At 38.9% G+C, this 15,630-nt stretch overlaps 2 protein-coding genes across 6 annotated transcripts in view; one reads left to right on the top strand and one right to left on the bottom strand.

The window, feature by feature from the left end:
- Window positions 1–14: 14 nt before the first annotated feature.
- Window positions 15–872, bottom strand: LOC119257605 (uncharacterized). Its single transcript, XM_037525692.2, has 2 exons — window positions 721–872; window positions 15–104 (listed from the first exon to the last, which is right to left on the bottom strand). The coding sequence occupies exon 2, from the start codon at window positions 95–97 to the stop codon at window positions 20–22; it is 78 nt and encodes a 25-aa protein (XP_037381589.2). The 5' UTR covers window positions 98–104; window positions 721–872; the 3' UTR covers window positions 15–19.
- The window catches only part of ZNF654 (zinc finger protein 654), a 68,856-nt gene continuing 54,090 nt past the window's right edge, over window positions 865–15,630 (top strand). For 2 of the 5 annotated variants that reach the window (XM_037525688.2, XM_037525687.2), the window contains exon 1: window positions 14,290–14,447. Coding sequence is in view for 3 of the 5 variants with exons in the window: in XM_037525685.2 (XP_037381582.1) it covers window positions 1,228–1,416 (189 nt within the window). In the remaining 2 variants the exon portion in view is untranslated. Of the gene's footprint in view, window positions 1,021–1,205; window positions 1,417–14,289; window positions 14,448–15,630 lie in introns of those variants that run through there. The other 3 variants (XM_037525689.2, XM_037525685.2, XM_037525686.2) reach the window with 3 other exon arrangements.

Genomic DNA, 15,630 nt, shown 5'->3' with positions numbered 1-15,630 from the left:
ACTCGGAGATGCCTTCAAATCAGTTTTTCAACAAGTGGTGGTGGGGAAAGAGTTTCTGGGCTTGCACCCTATTTTCCCTGCGGTGCCGGGAAATCATGCCTTTACTGCGAAACACACACACACACACACACACACACACACACACACGCAAAGAGAAAATGGGGGAGGGGAGGAGCGGGAGGGGGTGAAAGATGAACAAGAACGTCAACAACAGGAACCGCGCAGGTGTCTTTTAAATCGCTCCGAGGTCACGCCCCGCCGCAGCCCCGGCCCCGAACGCGGACCCCACACCGCTCGCCCCGTCCCCCTCAGCCGCGCGGCCCGCGGCGCGCCTCCTCCCGCGCCGCGGGCGCCCGGATTCCGGAGGGGGCGGCCGGGCCGGGCGCGGGACGCTCGGGGCGCCCGCCCCTCTCCGCCCGCGCCGAGCCCAGCACGCCGGCGCCGCCGCGCCCCGGCCCCGCCAGCCCCGGAGGCCGCGTCCCCGCCGCCGGCCGCGGGCCCGGAACTCGACGGCCGAGTTGGCGGCAGCCTCGGGGGAGGCGGCGGCGGGCGCCGGCGGGGGCAGCGGCTGTCAGGCTTCCCGTCTCCTCCCTCTTCCTCCCGCCGACAACGGCCCCGGCCCCGGCCCCGCCCCGCCCCCCGCCTCGGGACGGAAGGCCCCGGGCCCGGAGCCCGCACCAACGGCCGGGCCCACCCTCGGCCTCCCGAGTTCTCTGGTACCGTAGGAGCGGGGCGGCCGCTAGGGGAAGTGGACGAAACCCGGTCGAAACGGAAAAGAGGAGGAAAAGGAGGCCCAGGCGGGTGAGGTAGGAGGAGGACCCGTCGCCGCCGCCGCCGCCGCCGCCGTTGCCCGAACGAGCCCCGCGGCGGCCGCCGTGTCCCCCGCCGCGCCCCGTCCTCCTGCACCGCCTATGGCAGGGCTCGTAGGAGGGCCCCAGCAACCGCCGAGGAGCATTTGACCAACGGACCGCGGGGCTAGCAAACAGACGGCCGACTTGACCAATGGTCGTGCGAGGGCGGGTAGGTACATGATTGGCGGCTGGAAAGCTCCAATGAAAACTGGGGGCGTGGGTGGGCGGAGCCGGAAGTAGAGCTAGCCGGGAGGCCCCTGTCCGGCTGGGGCGGAGGAAGGGGGAGGGAACAGGAGGAGGAGGAGGAGGAGGTTAGCCGAGGCAGCTACGGCGGCGGCGGCGCAGGGGCTGGTACGCGCTGGGCGGCGAGAGCCTCATGGCGGAGGAAGAGAGCGACCAAGAGGCCGAACGCCTCGGAGAGGAGCTTGTGGCCATTGTGGAGTCCCCGCCCGGCCCTGCGGGGCTTGGGGCTGCGGGCGACGGCAGAGGCGGCGCCGGCGGCGGCGGCTGCGGGGACGGCGGCGGCGGGATCAGCAGCCGGGATTACTGCCGACGCTTCTGTCAGGTGAGGCGCCGCCGGCCGCCGCGACTTGTCACCCGGTCCCGGGCCTCCCCGTGTCTCTCGGCCCCCAGGCCCCCGGATCGGGGCTGTGTCGGGCTCGGCGTCCGCCGGCCCGACGCGCAGAGCGAGGGTGAGGCGCCCTCCTCCACCTCTCCGGCCCGGTGGGGGGCGGGGAGCGGGACGGGGATGACCCCGCGTTCGGGGCTGCTGAGAAAGTGAGAGTTGCCGGCGACGGCCGGCGAGGGTCTGCTGGCCGGCGAGCTCCGTGCTGACAGCCACCCCTGCCCCACGCGGACCCCTTTCAGCCGGGGGGTCCCGCCTTTCTCGTGTCGCCTACCCGGTTCCTTCTCCCCTCGTCTGGAGTCTCTGGAAACATTTCCTGCCTCCCCTTCTCCTCCCCTTGCCCCCGGTAGTCTCCCCTTTTTCGGAGATGGGAAGTATGCCATCTCTCTGTCGCCCCCTTTCCTGTCATCGCCACCCCTCCCCCTCTGCTAGGGTCTCCTGTCATCCCCTTAAGACATCCGCGGGGCCGATCCTCCATTTGGATTAGGTGCTGCCGGGGGTGATTTAGTTACTTTTTGGAGACACGGGGCTGTGGCAGCATGACTGTCATCGTTCCTTTTCTTACCTCCGTGCTCTGATACACGCACTCTTTTTTTCTAATTAATTGCTCATAGAGAAAGTTCTTTTTCTTAAACTATTGCTCCACTTACATCACCACCCCCCCCCACTCAGTTTAAAAATTACAATGTATTTTATTTAGCCTGTAAAACACAGCGTCCCCACGGTTTATTATTTTCTTTACTTGATTGACTGCCACTACGATTTAATGTATAATGTTTGACCATAATCAAGGGTGATAGCAACTAAAGTTCCTGTCTAGGGGTCAAATCTGTGTAATCTGCATCATTCACATCTACATACCTCTGTAGCTTAGAGGTTTTGTTCTCATTCATAACACTTTTGTCTTGCCAACTGTTTTAGCTATTTCTTTTCCACTTCATTTTTAAAAACATTAATTGCTTATCATCTTAGATGTATCGGATTCAAATTCTGGGTCCACCACTTCCTAGCAGTATTAACTTGGACTAGTGACTTAACCTCTTTGTGCCTTTCTTTTCAGTCAAATAGGGAGAGTAATTAAATGAATGACTATCTAAAGGGTTTGGATTCTTTACATATTAAAGTTAGCATTTCATTTTGGTAACAAGTGGGAAATAATGTTAGTAAGGAATGGGCATCTTGTTTGCTGAAATTTATTTTTTATGCCATCCCAAACTTTGAAAGAGAAAGGGTGGAATTGACATTTTAAGGTAAGTTAATGCTTTCGTTTAAATTGTCTTTTGATTTCATCACTCCCCCATAGATAAGTCATTGTCTTGGTACAAAGGGTGTGCCCATTTTCTTTGGCACTACTCTCTATATAGTGACTTTCTTGAAAATGTATTTTTATCTTTGGTGTTAGCATATACCAGATTTAGAGGTTCAGTATCTTTGCAGTACTTTTCATGGCTGTATCTTTCACATCTAGAAACCAATTATTGGTAGATTGTGGATCTACTGAAATTTTAAACTAGAAAATTAGGGCACAGTGGATCTTTTTTCTATATTCATGGACGGAAAGTCTTGTTTTCCCCATGTTGTGCTTTTTATGTCATTAATGAGCAACTTGATTTTGGCTACACTTAACTTTGTAAATTTACTTGATCTGATAACCCTTAATTGCTGTAAAATTTAAAATTTTGAGGACCAGAACATTTTTGGAAAACTTGTAGCTACTCTTATTCTATTTAATGATACCAATTTTAAGAACAGATGAACAAATTTAGCATGTGAATAGTGTACAGTGACAATAAAGTATTTGAAGAATAAATGAGGTTGATTATTTGATAAAACTGCTACCTTCTAAATACCCAAGGAAATAAAACTAAACTTAATGAACTTTTATATTCCTAAATTATGAATGTTATACTGAAATACTTTAATGTTAACAACTATTACCTGAAACCTTATCACATGTTTTATAAATACTCTAGATTACCAACAGATTTGGTTTTAGGGTTATTGTCCTGGTTCCATCTCGCAGGTCAGCTTTGTGAAGTCTTTTTTTTTTTTTTTTTTTTTTTTAATTAAAACTTGGAATTACAGATTACCTGTATGAAATTGAATTTTATCCATTGATTAAAATTCTAGTATAGTAGTTCTGCTATATTTACTAGTAAAGAAAGTATATAATCTCCTTCTCCTTCTTTACTAGTAAAGAAAGTATATAATCTCCTTCCCAAAATTGTTTGTTTTTAAACATCTGATTTCCTAATATTTACTAAGGGCAATATTAAGTAGTGTGCATTCATTCATAAATTATTTAATATTGAATAAACCATTAAGTGTATAATATGCACTTGGGTAGGTGATAGTTAACTAATAAATTATACACATGGCCTTGTGACATGGAGAATAAAGATTCCAATTTATCTTCCTTCTCTTAGAAAGAAATATGAATCAAGATTTCTTGGTAGTTCATTTCTGGGTGAAGGGAGTGAGGAAGGAATACTACTTTTCAAGAGGGGTTCTTGAGTCTTACCAAAAGAAAAGTAAGACAGAACACAGTAGATAATATAAGTGATAAATTACACATGCAACTTAGTGCATTTTATGATATACATTCTATTTGAGAAACAATACCAGGAATTTTAAAATCTCAAACTAAGGGAATAGTCTCTTAGGCCTCAGTTGAATTTTGAAATGAGTGATTTGAGAGATTGAAAGTGTTGATTTCCAAATAGTTACATTCTGTAATTTTGGAAGAACTGCCTCTGTCACATCCTCCTTTAAGTCTTATTGGTACACTCTCAACAGATGCTTAAACAGAATAAGCCCCTAACTGATGGTAAATTTACCTTGAGGAAGGGGAAATACATTTTTCATGAGGTCCTACAACTTCTTTAGGCCTTCAGATAGGTCTTATTATGCAAGTTACATAGTTGAAATTGAGACTTGAACAAATTAACTTGTCTTCAGTTCTAGTGGGTAGACAAGCTGGGATTTGCATCCGGCTTTCAATTTCTACTGAAAGGCACATTGAAATTACAAATAAATCCTCAAACAATTATGAAGTGATTTTTTTTGACAGGTTATGCAAAGAGGGAAAAAAAAAGTTACTGGAAGTACTCAGGGAATCATGAATTGGAGATACAAAATTATTCTTTCTGTGTGCCACAGTGTAATAAATATTTCAAGAAACAGATAATGATTATTTCTCTGACTTGTTAGATACTGTGAACATTTCCCCAATTCCTGAAGGTTGTAATAAGTCAACATGTTTTGATGCTAGATACGCTGAAAATTTTTGATTATAAGTTGATTGTAAACTAAAGAAGTTAAGGTGCTAGAATGAATACAGTATACGATAAAAAAAGCTTTTCTAGAAACACTTGATATGTTGTTTAAAATAAACTTTAAAATTGTTTTTTGCTACAACAGGGTTAATAATAGTCAGGAGTATAAAATGAGAGAATGAAGGTAAAGTGCTCAGTCTTATACCTAATGCACAGATAGGCTTAAATAGAAGAAGCTACTAGTAATTCTTTCATGTGAAATCCTCTGAAGGTTTAAGAGGGACATTAAAGATAATCTTATTTGTAGGTTACCTACAGTTTATATCCCATATTTTACAGAAACTTTAGAAATGTTACAATTATAAAATTTTGTTATTTAACTAGAAAAATTGAGGGACTCTGATGAAGCACTAACTGATTTACGAAAACAACTAGATTTTCTCAGAAATTTTGTCTCCTGCAGGGGACATTTACAATATCTGGAAATATGTTTCATTGCCATAATTGGGGGTTTGCTACTAGCATCTAGTGGATGGAGGCCATGGATGCTGTTGAACATCCTATAATGCATAAAGAATTATCTGGTCAAAATATCAGTGCTAAGTTTTCCCAGCTGTATCAAGACTTTGGAACTTTTAGCAGATACTTGTGGTGTAATGCTGATATAAATGGCAAATAGTATTTAATGATCCTTACATAATTAATTAAAACAGCTAATATGTATCCAGCACTAGAATAGGTACCTAAGAGATAAAATGGATTCGCCTTTTTAAATTTTTTTTTTTTTTAAGATTTATTTTTTTTATTTATTTATACAAGCACTGGGTACAGTGAGAAGCGCGGGAAGGTGAGAGAATTCACCAGAGCCAGAGCGGGGAGCAGAGCAGGCAGAGGGACCGAGGCACGCTGCTGAGGGGAGCAGCGGGCGGCAGGATAGGTCCATGCGCCATGTGGGACCCTCCTCCGGTGGCCAGGATGCAGCCAGTGATCGAACCGGCGCCGCAGAGGCTGTAGGGCAGCTTCCCAACCCAGTGCTCAACCGCTGCGCCACCGGGGAGGCCCCTCGCCTTTTTAAATTTTTATAAATATTTGTATATGCTTAAACAGTCATGCAAGAGTTAATTGTTAAGAATTCCGTTTTGCTGCTAATAGACACCTGACTTAAATAGCTTAAACTATAGTACACATTTATTTCTCATGTAGAAAGTCTTGAATGGGTAGTGTAGGGATGCTATAGTGGCTTTATCAGCACATGTCATCATTTATTTCTTATTTTTCTGGTCTTATTTTGAATTTGTTTAATGATCTAACATTACTGCTGGTGTTTCATTCACATGTCAGTTTCAAGCTGTAGGAACAGGTATCTCTAGGGTAAGCCAAAAGCACCTTGCCCTAAATTCTATTCATTGACTTTCGCTTCCATCTTGTTAGTGCTCTCCATTTGAAAAGAATGTTAACAGATTTTTTTTTTTTTTTGTATTATTCCCTTGATAAATGTATAGCTGATTCTGTTAGGAAGGAAGGAAGGAAGAAAACAAGTATGGATATTGTGGAGGAACCAGGCTTTTTTTTTTTTTTTTTAACCACTTACAACAAAAAATAGCCGTCATACTGTCCCTTTCTTTTCCATATATTCCCCAGAGGCAAGCATTTGCAGCCCTTTTAACCATCTTGATATTTACCTCTGTTTGTAAATAATGTTTTCCAAGTTGTAGATGTGATCAATTTGCTTAATTGATAGAGAAGATAGGGAGTACCTCAACATCTCATTCTTCAGTGGACACACTTTGATTTTAACCCTCCCGTTTTTCTATATCCTCTCCTATCTGTCCTACCGTTTCCTCCCTTACTCTTTATTTCTGAGTCTCTTTTAGTTCAGTAGTTTTTGATCTAGAAGGGGAAATATCTAGAGCAGATATTCAGCTGATCTTTCTGTTTTTGGCTACTTTTGCCTTCAATTTTAAAGGTATGTGGTAATTTAATTCCTCAGGTTTTCTGGTATTTTTCAGCACAAATCATTTTGTTCCTGAACTTATTCCCTCTGTTTTAAAAAGTAACTACCCAAATATTGTTTCTGTCAGTTTTTATATTCTTCCTTGTGGTTTTAGGTCTTTTGAAACAGAAATTAGTTTTTAATCTTAATAAGGAATAATAGATATGAAAGATGATGAAAAGCAAAGTATTAAAACTAATTCTTAGTGATTTATTTACTTTTGAAAAATGATATCCTACTTCCTGATCTACTCTGCAGTGAATATTCAGAGCTAGAAATAATTTCATTGCATGGATTTACTTCTGTTTTTCTGTGGCAATACTATTTTTATTAGTAAATTACAAATTAAAAATTTAGGTTTTTAAAAATGGTTTTCATGTTTTTAAAGAATATTCATATGGGAAACTGTTCATGATATGGCAACTGCTGAAAAGATACAGGAGATATATCTTATGTCTCTTTCAGTTTTAATTTTGTAGATAATATGGTAGAAGAAAATATTTTTAAAGTTTGCTGCTTGTAAGTTTTTTAATGATACAATCATTTTGCCTTTTTGCCAAACAGAAGGCACCAGTTGTACTGTTATTGCTGGCACTGAATCTTTTTGATTTTCTTGCCAAAATGTGCTAAACTATACCTTAACAATTACAAACAAAAGCAAAATGAGAGCTTTAAAGAGAGAGATGGTGAGATATATGTGTGGTGAGGTAATTAAAAAAATGAAATATGATCAGTTAGGTATTTGAAAAAAAATAGTAAAATATGGTCAACTGCAAGAATTTAAAATGTATATTCACATGTCAAGGTAAGGCTATTAGACCATTTAAAATGTAATTTAACTACTAATTCTGATTATGTTTTTAAATCAACTACTAAATTGGAGTGTATTTTTAGGTTTTGTAATTTCTCATAACTCCCAATGCCAGGTAACTTTCAACCTTCATGTAATACATATCACATTGATTTCTTAGCTCCCTTTTTCTGTGACAGATCCGTTCATTGTTTAAGCATGCACTCTATTCAGTTTGTATCTGCTGTCTTGGATGAGACCCATCAACATCACCTGTTACAACCATAGTGGAACATGGTGGCAAAAAAGATGAGAGAGGAGGTCAGTCTGTATAATGTGTTGCATAAGTGCCTAAAGTCCATTGATGCTTCCTTGTGTCAAGAAGTACATTGATGCTTCTTTGTGTCAGGCACTCAGTACCACCCTCAACTCTCCAAAGCACCAGTGATTATGAAATAGAAGGCAGTAGGAAAAAAAAAAAGTCATTGATGTTAGGGTGGAAACTTGTCTGTTATATAACACACTGGAGATACAGCTGTAACAACAAGTATTGTTCCCGGTTTTTGTATACTATAACTTTGATATCTTCTATGAAGGTATAAAAACCTATAAAATAGGGACTAATAGAGGCTTGATGCTTGGACAAGTTGAACTCTGCTGAGATTCTTTGGTTTAGTTTGAACATGTTGAATTTACAGTGCCTTTCCTCATCCAAGGAAAGATCCTAAAGATAGCTGGGTTTCCAAAATTCAGAGCTCAGAAGTGAGGTCTTTTTATCATAGCTATGTAGATGGTATTTGAAATCACTTGTGAATGAACTCACATAGGGAAATGATCTAGAGTGGGAAAAGCAGAGAACTGAGAAATGAAGCTTTAGGGATTCTGCAGTTAAATTGCCTGTAGGAAAGGTTGCATTTTCTAATGAAGTCTGAGGAGGATTAGTTAGAGATGGGAGAAAACCAGGAAACAGTGGTGCCACAAATGGAAAGGGAAGAGAATGTTTCAGGATGGAATGAATTATAGATGTTGTTGAAAACTGCTGAGATCCAAGCATTGAATTTACATCGAGGTCTTTGATGACTTTAAGCAGAATTTTTTGATACAGTGATGGGAGCAGGAGTCAAACTTTGGAGTAGCTTAAGGAGTGGGAGTCAAAGAAACAGAGGCAGTAGATATAGATGACCTTTAAAAGAAAAAGAAAGATGGATGGTAGCCAGAGAGGCTGTGAATTGAAGGTGAGGAAGTAATTTTTATGAAATTGGTGAGAATTTGGCATATTAAAAAATCTCGTAAGAATGATCCATTTGAAAGTAAAAAGTGATCTACAAAGTAAAAAGTAAAAAAGATCTGCCAAAGAAAGGACAATATCAGATTAAAATCTGGCCAGATTGACAGCCAATAGCCTGTGTACTTAGCCATTGTAGTAGACACATTTATTGTATCTAAGAATATGAATTTGGTGGTTTATTATTAGTATCTGTGCATAGGTATTTGATCGATGTTATAGCTTACTAGAGCAGTTAATGACTGAGTAGAAACAGTGATTTTTAAAAGACTCAGGTAGCAGAAGCTAAAGATATTCATTAATGTAAGAGAGAGATAAATCAAATGTAATGCTATCAGAAGTTTCCTATAAGAAGTGATTTTCAGTCCTCTTATTTTTTTCCCCCATCCTACCTGACTGATATATTTAACTCAGAATAATGGTGAGCTATACTCGTTATTCTTAAAATGCAAGAGTTATTAGGATGATTATGAATCGGTAGGAGTTACTATCTTATGTTTTTGAAAGGAGGAGGGTATGGGCTATGTTTTAGATAATCATCTTAAATGATTACATTTTAAAGTTTCAGTCTCTGTAGTATTTATATTTAACTATGAATATCTAGAAATTTTATTGCTTCAGAGTACAGCAGGTCCTTGGATAATATAATTTTGTTTAACACCATTTTGTTAGCACCATTGATGAGACAAAAACAATCTTGGCTGATGCTGAATGAAAGGAATTATTTGATATTATTCATTTTTTACTTAAAGTTGCAGTTTCCAAAAACCTACTGACAGTGACAGGTGATAATCTATAGAAGCAGTTTGTATACTTCAGGAAGTCTGTGAAGTTATTTGCAAAAAAAAAAACTTGGTGAGCATTTCCAAGATATTTTTGTTGTTGTTTTTGAGAGAGTCTCTTGAGAATTTCAAAATGGACTAAACAAATACAAATCAACAACAATCGAAAGACATTAAAAGGTATGAACCTTTGCGGTGAGCCTTTGCTACACAAACAACACTGCCTGTTTTTGCAAATAAAACTTCATTGGAGTATACCAGTTTCATTTCTGTATTTTCTGTGACTGCTGTCATGATACAACAGCAGGGTTGAATAGTTGGGATGGGGAATGTATAGCCCAAAAACTACTTTCTGGCATTTTAAGAAAAAGTATGTCAGTTCCTGTCCTAGATTTTCATTTTTTCTTTGAGACAACCCTGTGAGATAATATTTTTTAATCTTCATTTTATGAATGTTGAAGCTGAGACTCAGAGGTGTTAATTAACTACCCCTAAGTCTCTCAGCTAGGAAATACACCAAGATTAATAGTGTCTATATGTGGAAATACGATGATGAGTGATCTCCCCCTTCCCCCCATATATTATCCAACTTTACTACAGTAAGTATATATATATATATATATATATATATATATATATGTATATATATATATAGCTTGTCATCTGGAGTGGAGTAGGGGGGAGATTGAAAAAAAATAGGTAAAATTGAATTGTGAAAATATTAAAACTTGTTTATCTCATTACTTGATTTCCTATATTTCATCCTGTGTTTATAAACTTAGAATAAGTATGCATTTTTTGCTTTTCTTCTTGGCACCTAACTTGTACTATGTAGCTCTTTCTCAACTCTTGATTTTATGGATGAAATAATAAATTAGTCTATTTATAAGTTCTTTACAAGTTTTATATTAACTGAAGCCATTTTGCCCTTCAACTGTCATTCTTTGTTCTCTTGTTTATATATTGATGTTCACCTCTATAATTATTACATGCTCATAACTTAATAGGTGCTTATGCAATGTTGCACGTGTTACTGACAGTACATAATTTACTTTTTCTTATTATCAATAAATTGAATTATCCTTAGTTATTGAGGCATACATCTAGATATATAAAGTACCATGAAATTATTGTAGATGGTATCCCTAAAAGAAAAAGTTAGTTGTATACTTTGTGATAAACCTTATATTAATGATTATAGGGGACTTAGGGAGAAAAAAAATTATAAACCCTGCTCTCAAGAAACTGACTCTTGCATCCCCTGATAGAACCTTGATCCAAACTATAGTTATCTTCCCCCTGCACCATTTTATCTCCCTGCTTCTGATTTTTCTGTTTATTCTCCATACAGTCAAAGTAATCTTTTTAAAGACACAAGAGTAGGGTCTTTTCCATGTTTTTCTCATAGTCAAAGCCGAAATCCCTACAGTGGACTACAGATACCATTATTTAACGCTGGTGTAGCTCTTTAACTTGTTTCCTATTCTATGCCACCACTACTTACCTTCAGCTATACTAATGCTTTTGCTGCTCCTTCAACTTGAGTTAAGTATAGTACGTTCTCACTTATCATCTATGAGTTCTTGGAAATGTCAGCTTTTAACAAAATGATGTGTAACAAAACCAATTTTACTATAGGTTAATTGATATAAACTAGAGTTAAAAGCCTATAGTATATTTCTGGTCACAAAAGCAATACCAAACTTCTAAGTAAAGACTCAAAACACTTCTAATAGTAAACCATAATTTGTATTCATTCATTCATTCATTCATTCATTCATTTTCCAGCCCATTTATTCCAGTTCAGGGTGTTGGGTGCCTGATCCTATCCCATTAGCTCAGGGTGCAAGGCAGGAATCAACCCTGGATAGGTGCTCTTTCACAGCAGGATACAAACATTCACTTAGAGTGGGACAAACTAGAGACACCAAGGAACCTTATGGAGAAAACCCATGCAGTTTAGGGGAGAATGTGCAAACTCCACCTGGACTAATTCCTGCCAGGAATTGAATTTCTTATCAACATAGAACCCATGTTGAAGGGAAATTTGATGTTAATTTGAGGACCTGCTATATATTCTTGCCTCTTGACTTCTGTATTTTGCCTTTGTTTTGTCTGCCAGAAATACTTTTCATTTGGGTATCTATATGGTTTGCTCTGGGACCCTGTTCAAATATCCATTTATCAGAGCAATGAAGATATTCCCTAATCATAACAGATAAAGTGGCATCTTGTTTCTAGTATCCCCTCATCCCTTATGTTTTATTGTTTTCCAAGGTAATTAACACCAACTAATATATTTACCTATTTTCCTTCCACTGAAAATAAAAACATCGGGATACACAGTGCATAGTAAGCTCTTAATAAGGTTTGAGTAAGTGAATGAGTAAATACAAATAAACCCTGAAATGGGGAAATGGTGACTTGTACCACTAACACAATTGTATATTAAGTCCTCTGCCAGGACTCTGATACAGATAGTTGGGAATGTTTTGGTGGAACTGAATTGAACATTTGAATTGATTTTAAACACTTTAGTCTTTATTAATATTAAAATGTAGGTATGAAAAAAGTGCTATGGTTAGGAGAACTTTATAAGTAGAGCAGATAATTCATGAAAAGGTAGATGGCATGGCATAATTTATGAATGGGGGTAGTTAATTGACCAGAGCTGGTTCTTACAACTATTTAGAGTGGTTCTTAGAAGTGTGATTTCTCCAGATCAGTAACAAGAGCATCTCCTGAGTACTAATAACTGTGTAAATTGTTGGTCCCATTCTAGTCCTACAAATCTGGAAACTGGATTTGGGACCCAGCAATCTGTGGTTTTTTATTTGTTTGTTTTTTTTTTACAAGCTTTCAGATGATTCTGATGCATACTAAAGTTTGAACTGCTAACTGAAGTTAAACTGCTGGACAAGAACATATATAGGTATTGAAATTGGAAAAGTTAAGTGGTTCATATTTTGGCTGTGAAGTTTGAATTTTGTAGGAAGAACTGTAGATTTAAGGGCAAAATATTGGTATTACTCATCATAAAATATTATTTTAAGATAGACAAAAGGAAGTAAAGATTGAAAGCCTAGACCAGAAAAAGAAAAGCTGCAACTTCTTGGGCATTTCAGAAATGGGGTAATTGAAGGTCTGGCTGAGTAGTGGCAATGAAAATGGAGACTGGGAAAGTTTCATGAAATACAAAGTATTCAACATCTGGTTGAATATAGAAACAAGGCACAAAGGCGTTTATGAAATTACATTGGTTTTCTAATCTAACTGTGTAGGAACATGGTAGAAGGAACAAGGGTTCTAAATGAACAGGAGGGTTTTCATAGAAGAGTTAGTGTTCAAAAAAAAAAAAGAAATTGTTAATTATCAACTATAATGGGCATTGTTATTAATTTTGAGGATACTTAATGAGGACATTTAAAAACAATGTATTTCCAGGTAACTAATAATAAAGTTTATTGAATTAGAGATCTTATTTTGTTTCTCTTTTTAGTTATATTTCAGTGGAGTATAAAACTTTTTATTTATTTATTTTTAATTTTTTTAACACATTTTTTTTTTTTTAAGATTTATTTATACAAGCACTGGGTATAGTCAGAAGCGCAAGAGGGTGAGAGAATTCACCCAGCCACAGCAGGGCAGGGAGCAGAGCAGGCAGAAGGACGGAAGTACACTCCTGAGGGGAGCAGCGGGCGGCAGGAGAGGTCTGTGCGCCCTGTGGGACCCTCCTCTGGTGGCCTGGGAGCAGCTGGGGGTTGAACCGGCGCTCAACCGCTGCGCCACTGGGGAGGCCCAGAGTATAAAACTTTTTAATGGTGATTGCTTCTGTTTGCATTAATTTACCAATGATAGTCTTTAAGTTTAAAACTTCCTTTTAGTTTTTAATCTGAAAACAAGACTGTGTCAACAACAGCAAAAAATAATGTATCAAATCCAATCAAATGAATTTCTTCCCACTGTTAAATTCACAAAGGAAAATTAAAGTTGAGAGTCCAAAAAGGTTAAGATTCCAAATTCCTCCCTTGCTTTAATATTGCTTGAGTGGAGTCATTGCCTCTATATCAGAGTTGGGAGTTTTCAGTAGCTGCAGATTGGATTGTCCTTCTCACCTCTCAAGGAGATTTAACCCCCAGCCTCCCTGGTGTTCTTTCTGAGAATCCAGAAGTAATGCATGTATTTATTCCTCTAGCCCAATACCTATTAAATTTAGATAAACTATTAATTCCTTGAATTTAGTGCATTTTACAGCTAATTCACCTTACTTTTGCAGTAGGACATAGTGATATGAGAAGTGGAAGATGTGTTTAGAGAAAATGGAATACCAAGTCAATTCTGATTTTACCCTCACCAGAGTGCCTGGCACTTGTACCAGCTGCCAGAACCTATAATTTGTGTTTAAATTTTACTGGGAAAATTTATGAAGTGGCTAATTATGCCATTGTGTGTTTACTATATTTGCAGGGTTGGGTATGGGAGCACTTTGCCAAACATTCCTACTTGCTTGAAAGTTGTATATGAATTTCTGTCTTGCAGAGTTCACAAATTTCATGGATGGTAACTTCAATGATAAGGTTATACTTGATGTTTTTCCTTTATATTTCTTTTATATTAAAACTTTTAATTTTCATTTCCTCTGTCTTGTTATGGTACTCTGTGCTGCAGTAAGCAGGGATTCTGTTTCAGTGGCACATCATCTATGCTGGCTTTTGTCAAGAGTATCACTTATTTGGAGTATATGTAAAGCTCAAAACAGCCTTCACACAAGCCTCCAGCCTTCCAGTCTCCACAGCCTGGGTGTTCTGTTGGGTCTGGATTTCTCTGTCTTCAACCTTGTGCCAAGGTATTTTCAGTTCTTGGCTGGTACCCCTTACCCTAAAATTCTTAAGCCTGTTAAGCTAAAATCATAACAAGTCAGAAATGAAAGCCAAGGGATTGTGTCTTTATCAAAAAGCATTCATTATCAGACTTATTTTGCCCACTGTTATCTCCCTGAGATCTAGGACTCCCTGAGATCTAGGACTGATCTCTTAATATTTTCTTCTGCATTGTTTTTCCTTATTTACTCCCTGGGGCCTAACTTTGAATTCATTGGACACTTCATGGCACCATGTCATAGTATATATACATTGCTCCTTGTTACAACCTTTAATTTGAAATGCACCTGAAATGCTTCAGTATTTGAGGTAATCTCCCATGTTTTTAACCTTTCAAATCTGTACAGATTTTAGGGTACATTCTATGTCAATCTCAGTCTTCAAGGTGTGGTTTTATTGACTCTCTTTAACAGGGCATTTTGCCATAACTGGATTTTCAGCTTGGTTCTCTCTGAGATTTCCATACTGTAGTTACCTTCTATACCTCTGTTGTTACCTTTGGAACCATTCACCCTCCCCTTTTAAAGGAAAACAACTAAAATATTTCCTCCTATTCCATGTTTAAGAACACAATTCTGAGAGAGAGAGAGAGAGAGAGAGAGAGAGAGAGAGAGAGCGCTATATCCTTTTTCTTTTTTTTCATATCAGTCTCATCTGATGCCTGAGAGTGAACTTATTAAGGAAGTTCCTCTCTTTTATCTTAATCAACATGGCGACGTTTTATTTTTTAAACTCAATTACTATTATTTTTCATTATAAGTATATTATCTTTTTTTTAAACACATTTAGTTCTGATATTGAGCAAAACTAGTACTTAGAGCTAGAGTTTAAGGTGTAGGTTTTTTAAATTTCCCTTTTGGCCTTTAAATTTGTAATAATTCTGAGATTTTTTCTTTTAAGAAAGTGACTCATGCCCTATATAATAAGGAACCTGACCCTACTTAGTTTGCTTGATAAAATCTATTAGCCATCTTTGTCGAGCTCAGATAAAATCTTGATATCTATAGCTTTGATTAGATTTATGTCCTTATCAATCCCAGAAAGCTGCCTGAGACCATATTATGACAGTGATTCTAGAAGCCTTTAGATAAGTCACAATGAATCTAAGAGCTTGTTTTTGAGAATAAAATAGAAGAACAGAATAAGGAG

The sequence above is a fragment of the Talpa occidentalis genome, unplaced genomic scaffold (assembly GCF_014898055.3).
Source record: "Talpa occidentalis isolate TD23 unplaced genomic scaffold, MPIMG_talOcc4v2.1 talOcc4.4, whole genome shotgun sequence".
NCBI classification, from domain to species: Eukaryota; Metazoa; Chordata; class Mammalia; order Eulipotyphla; family Talpidae; genus Talpa; species Talpa occidentalis.
This window is presented reverse-complemented; position numbering and strand designations above follow the sequence as displayed.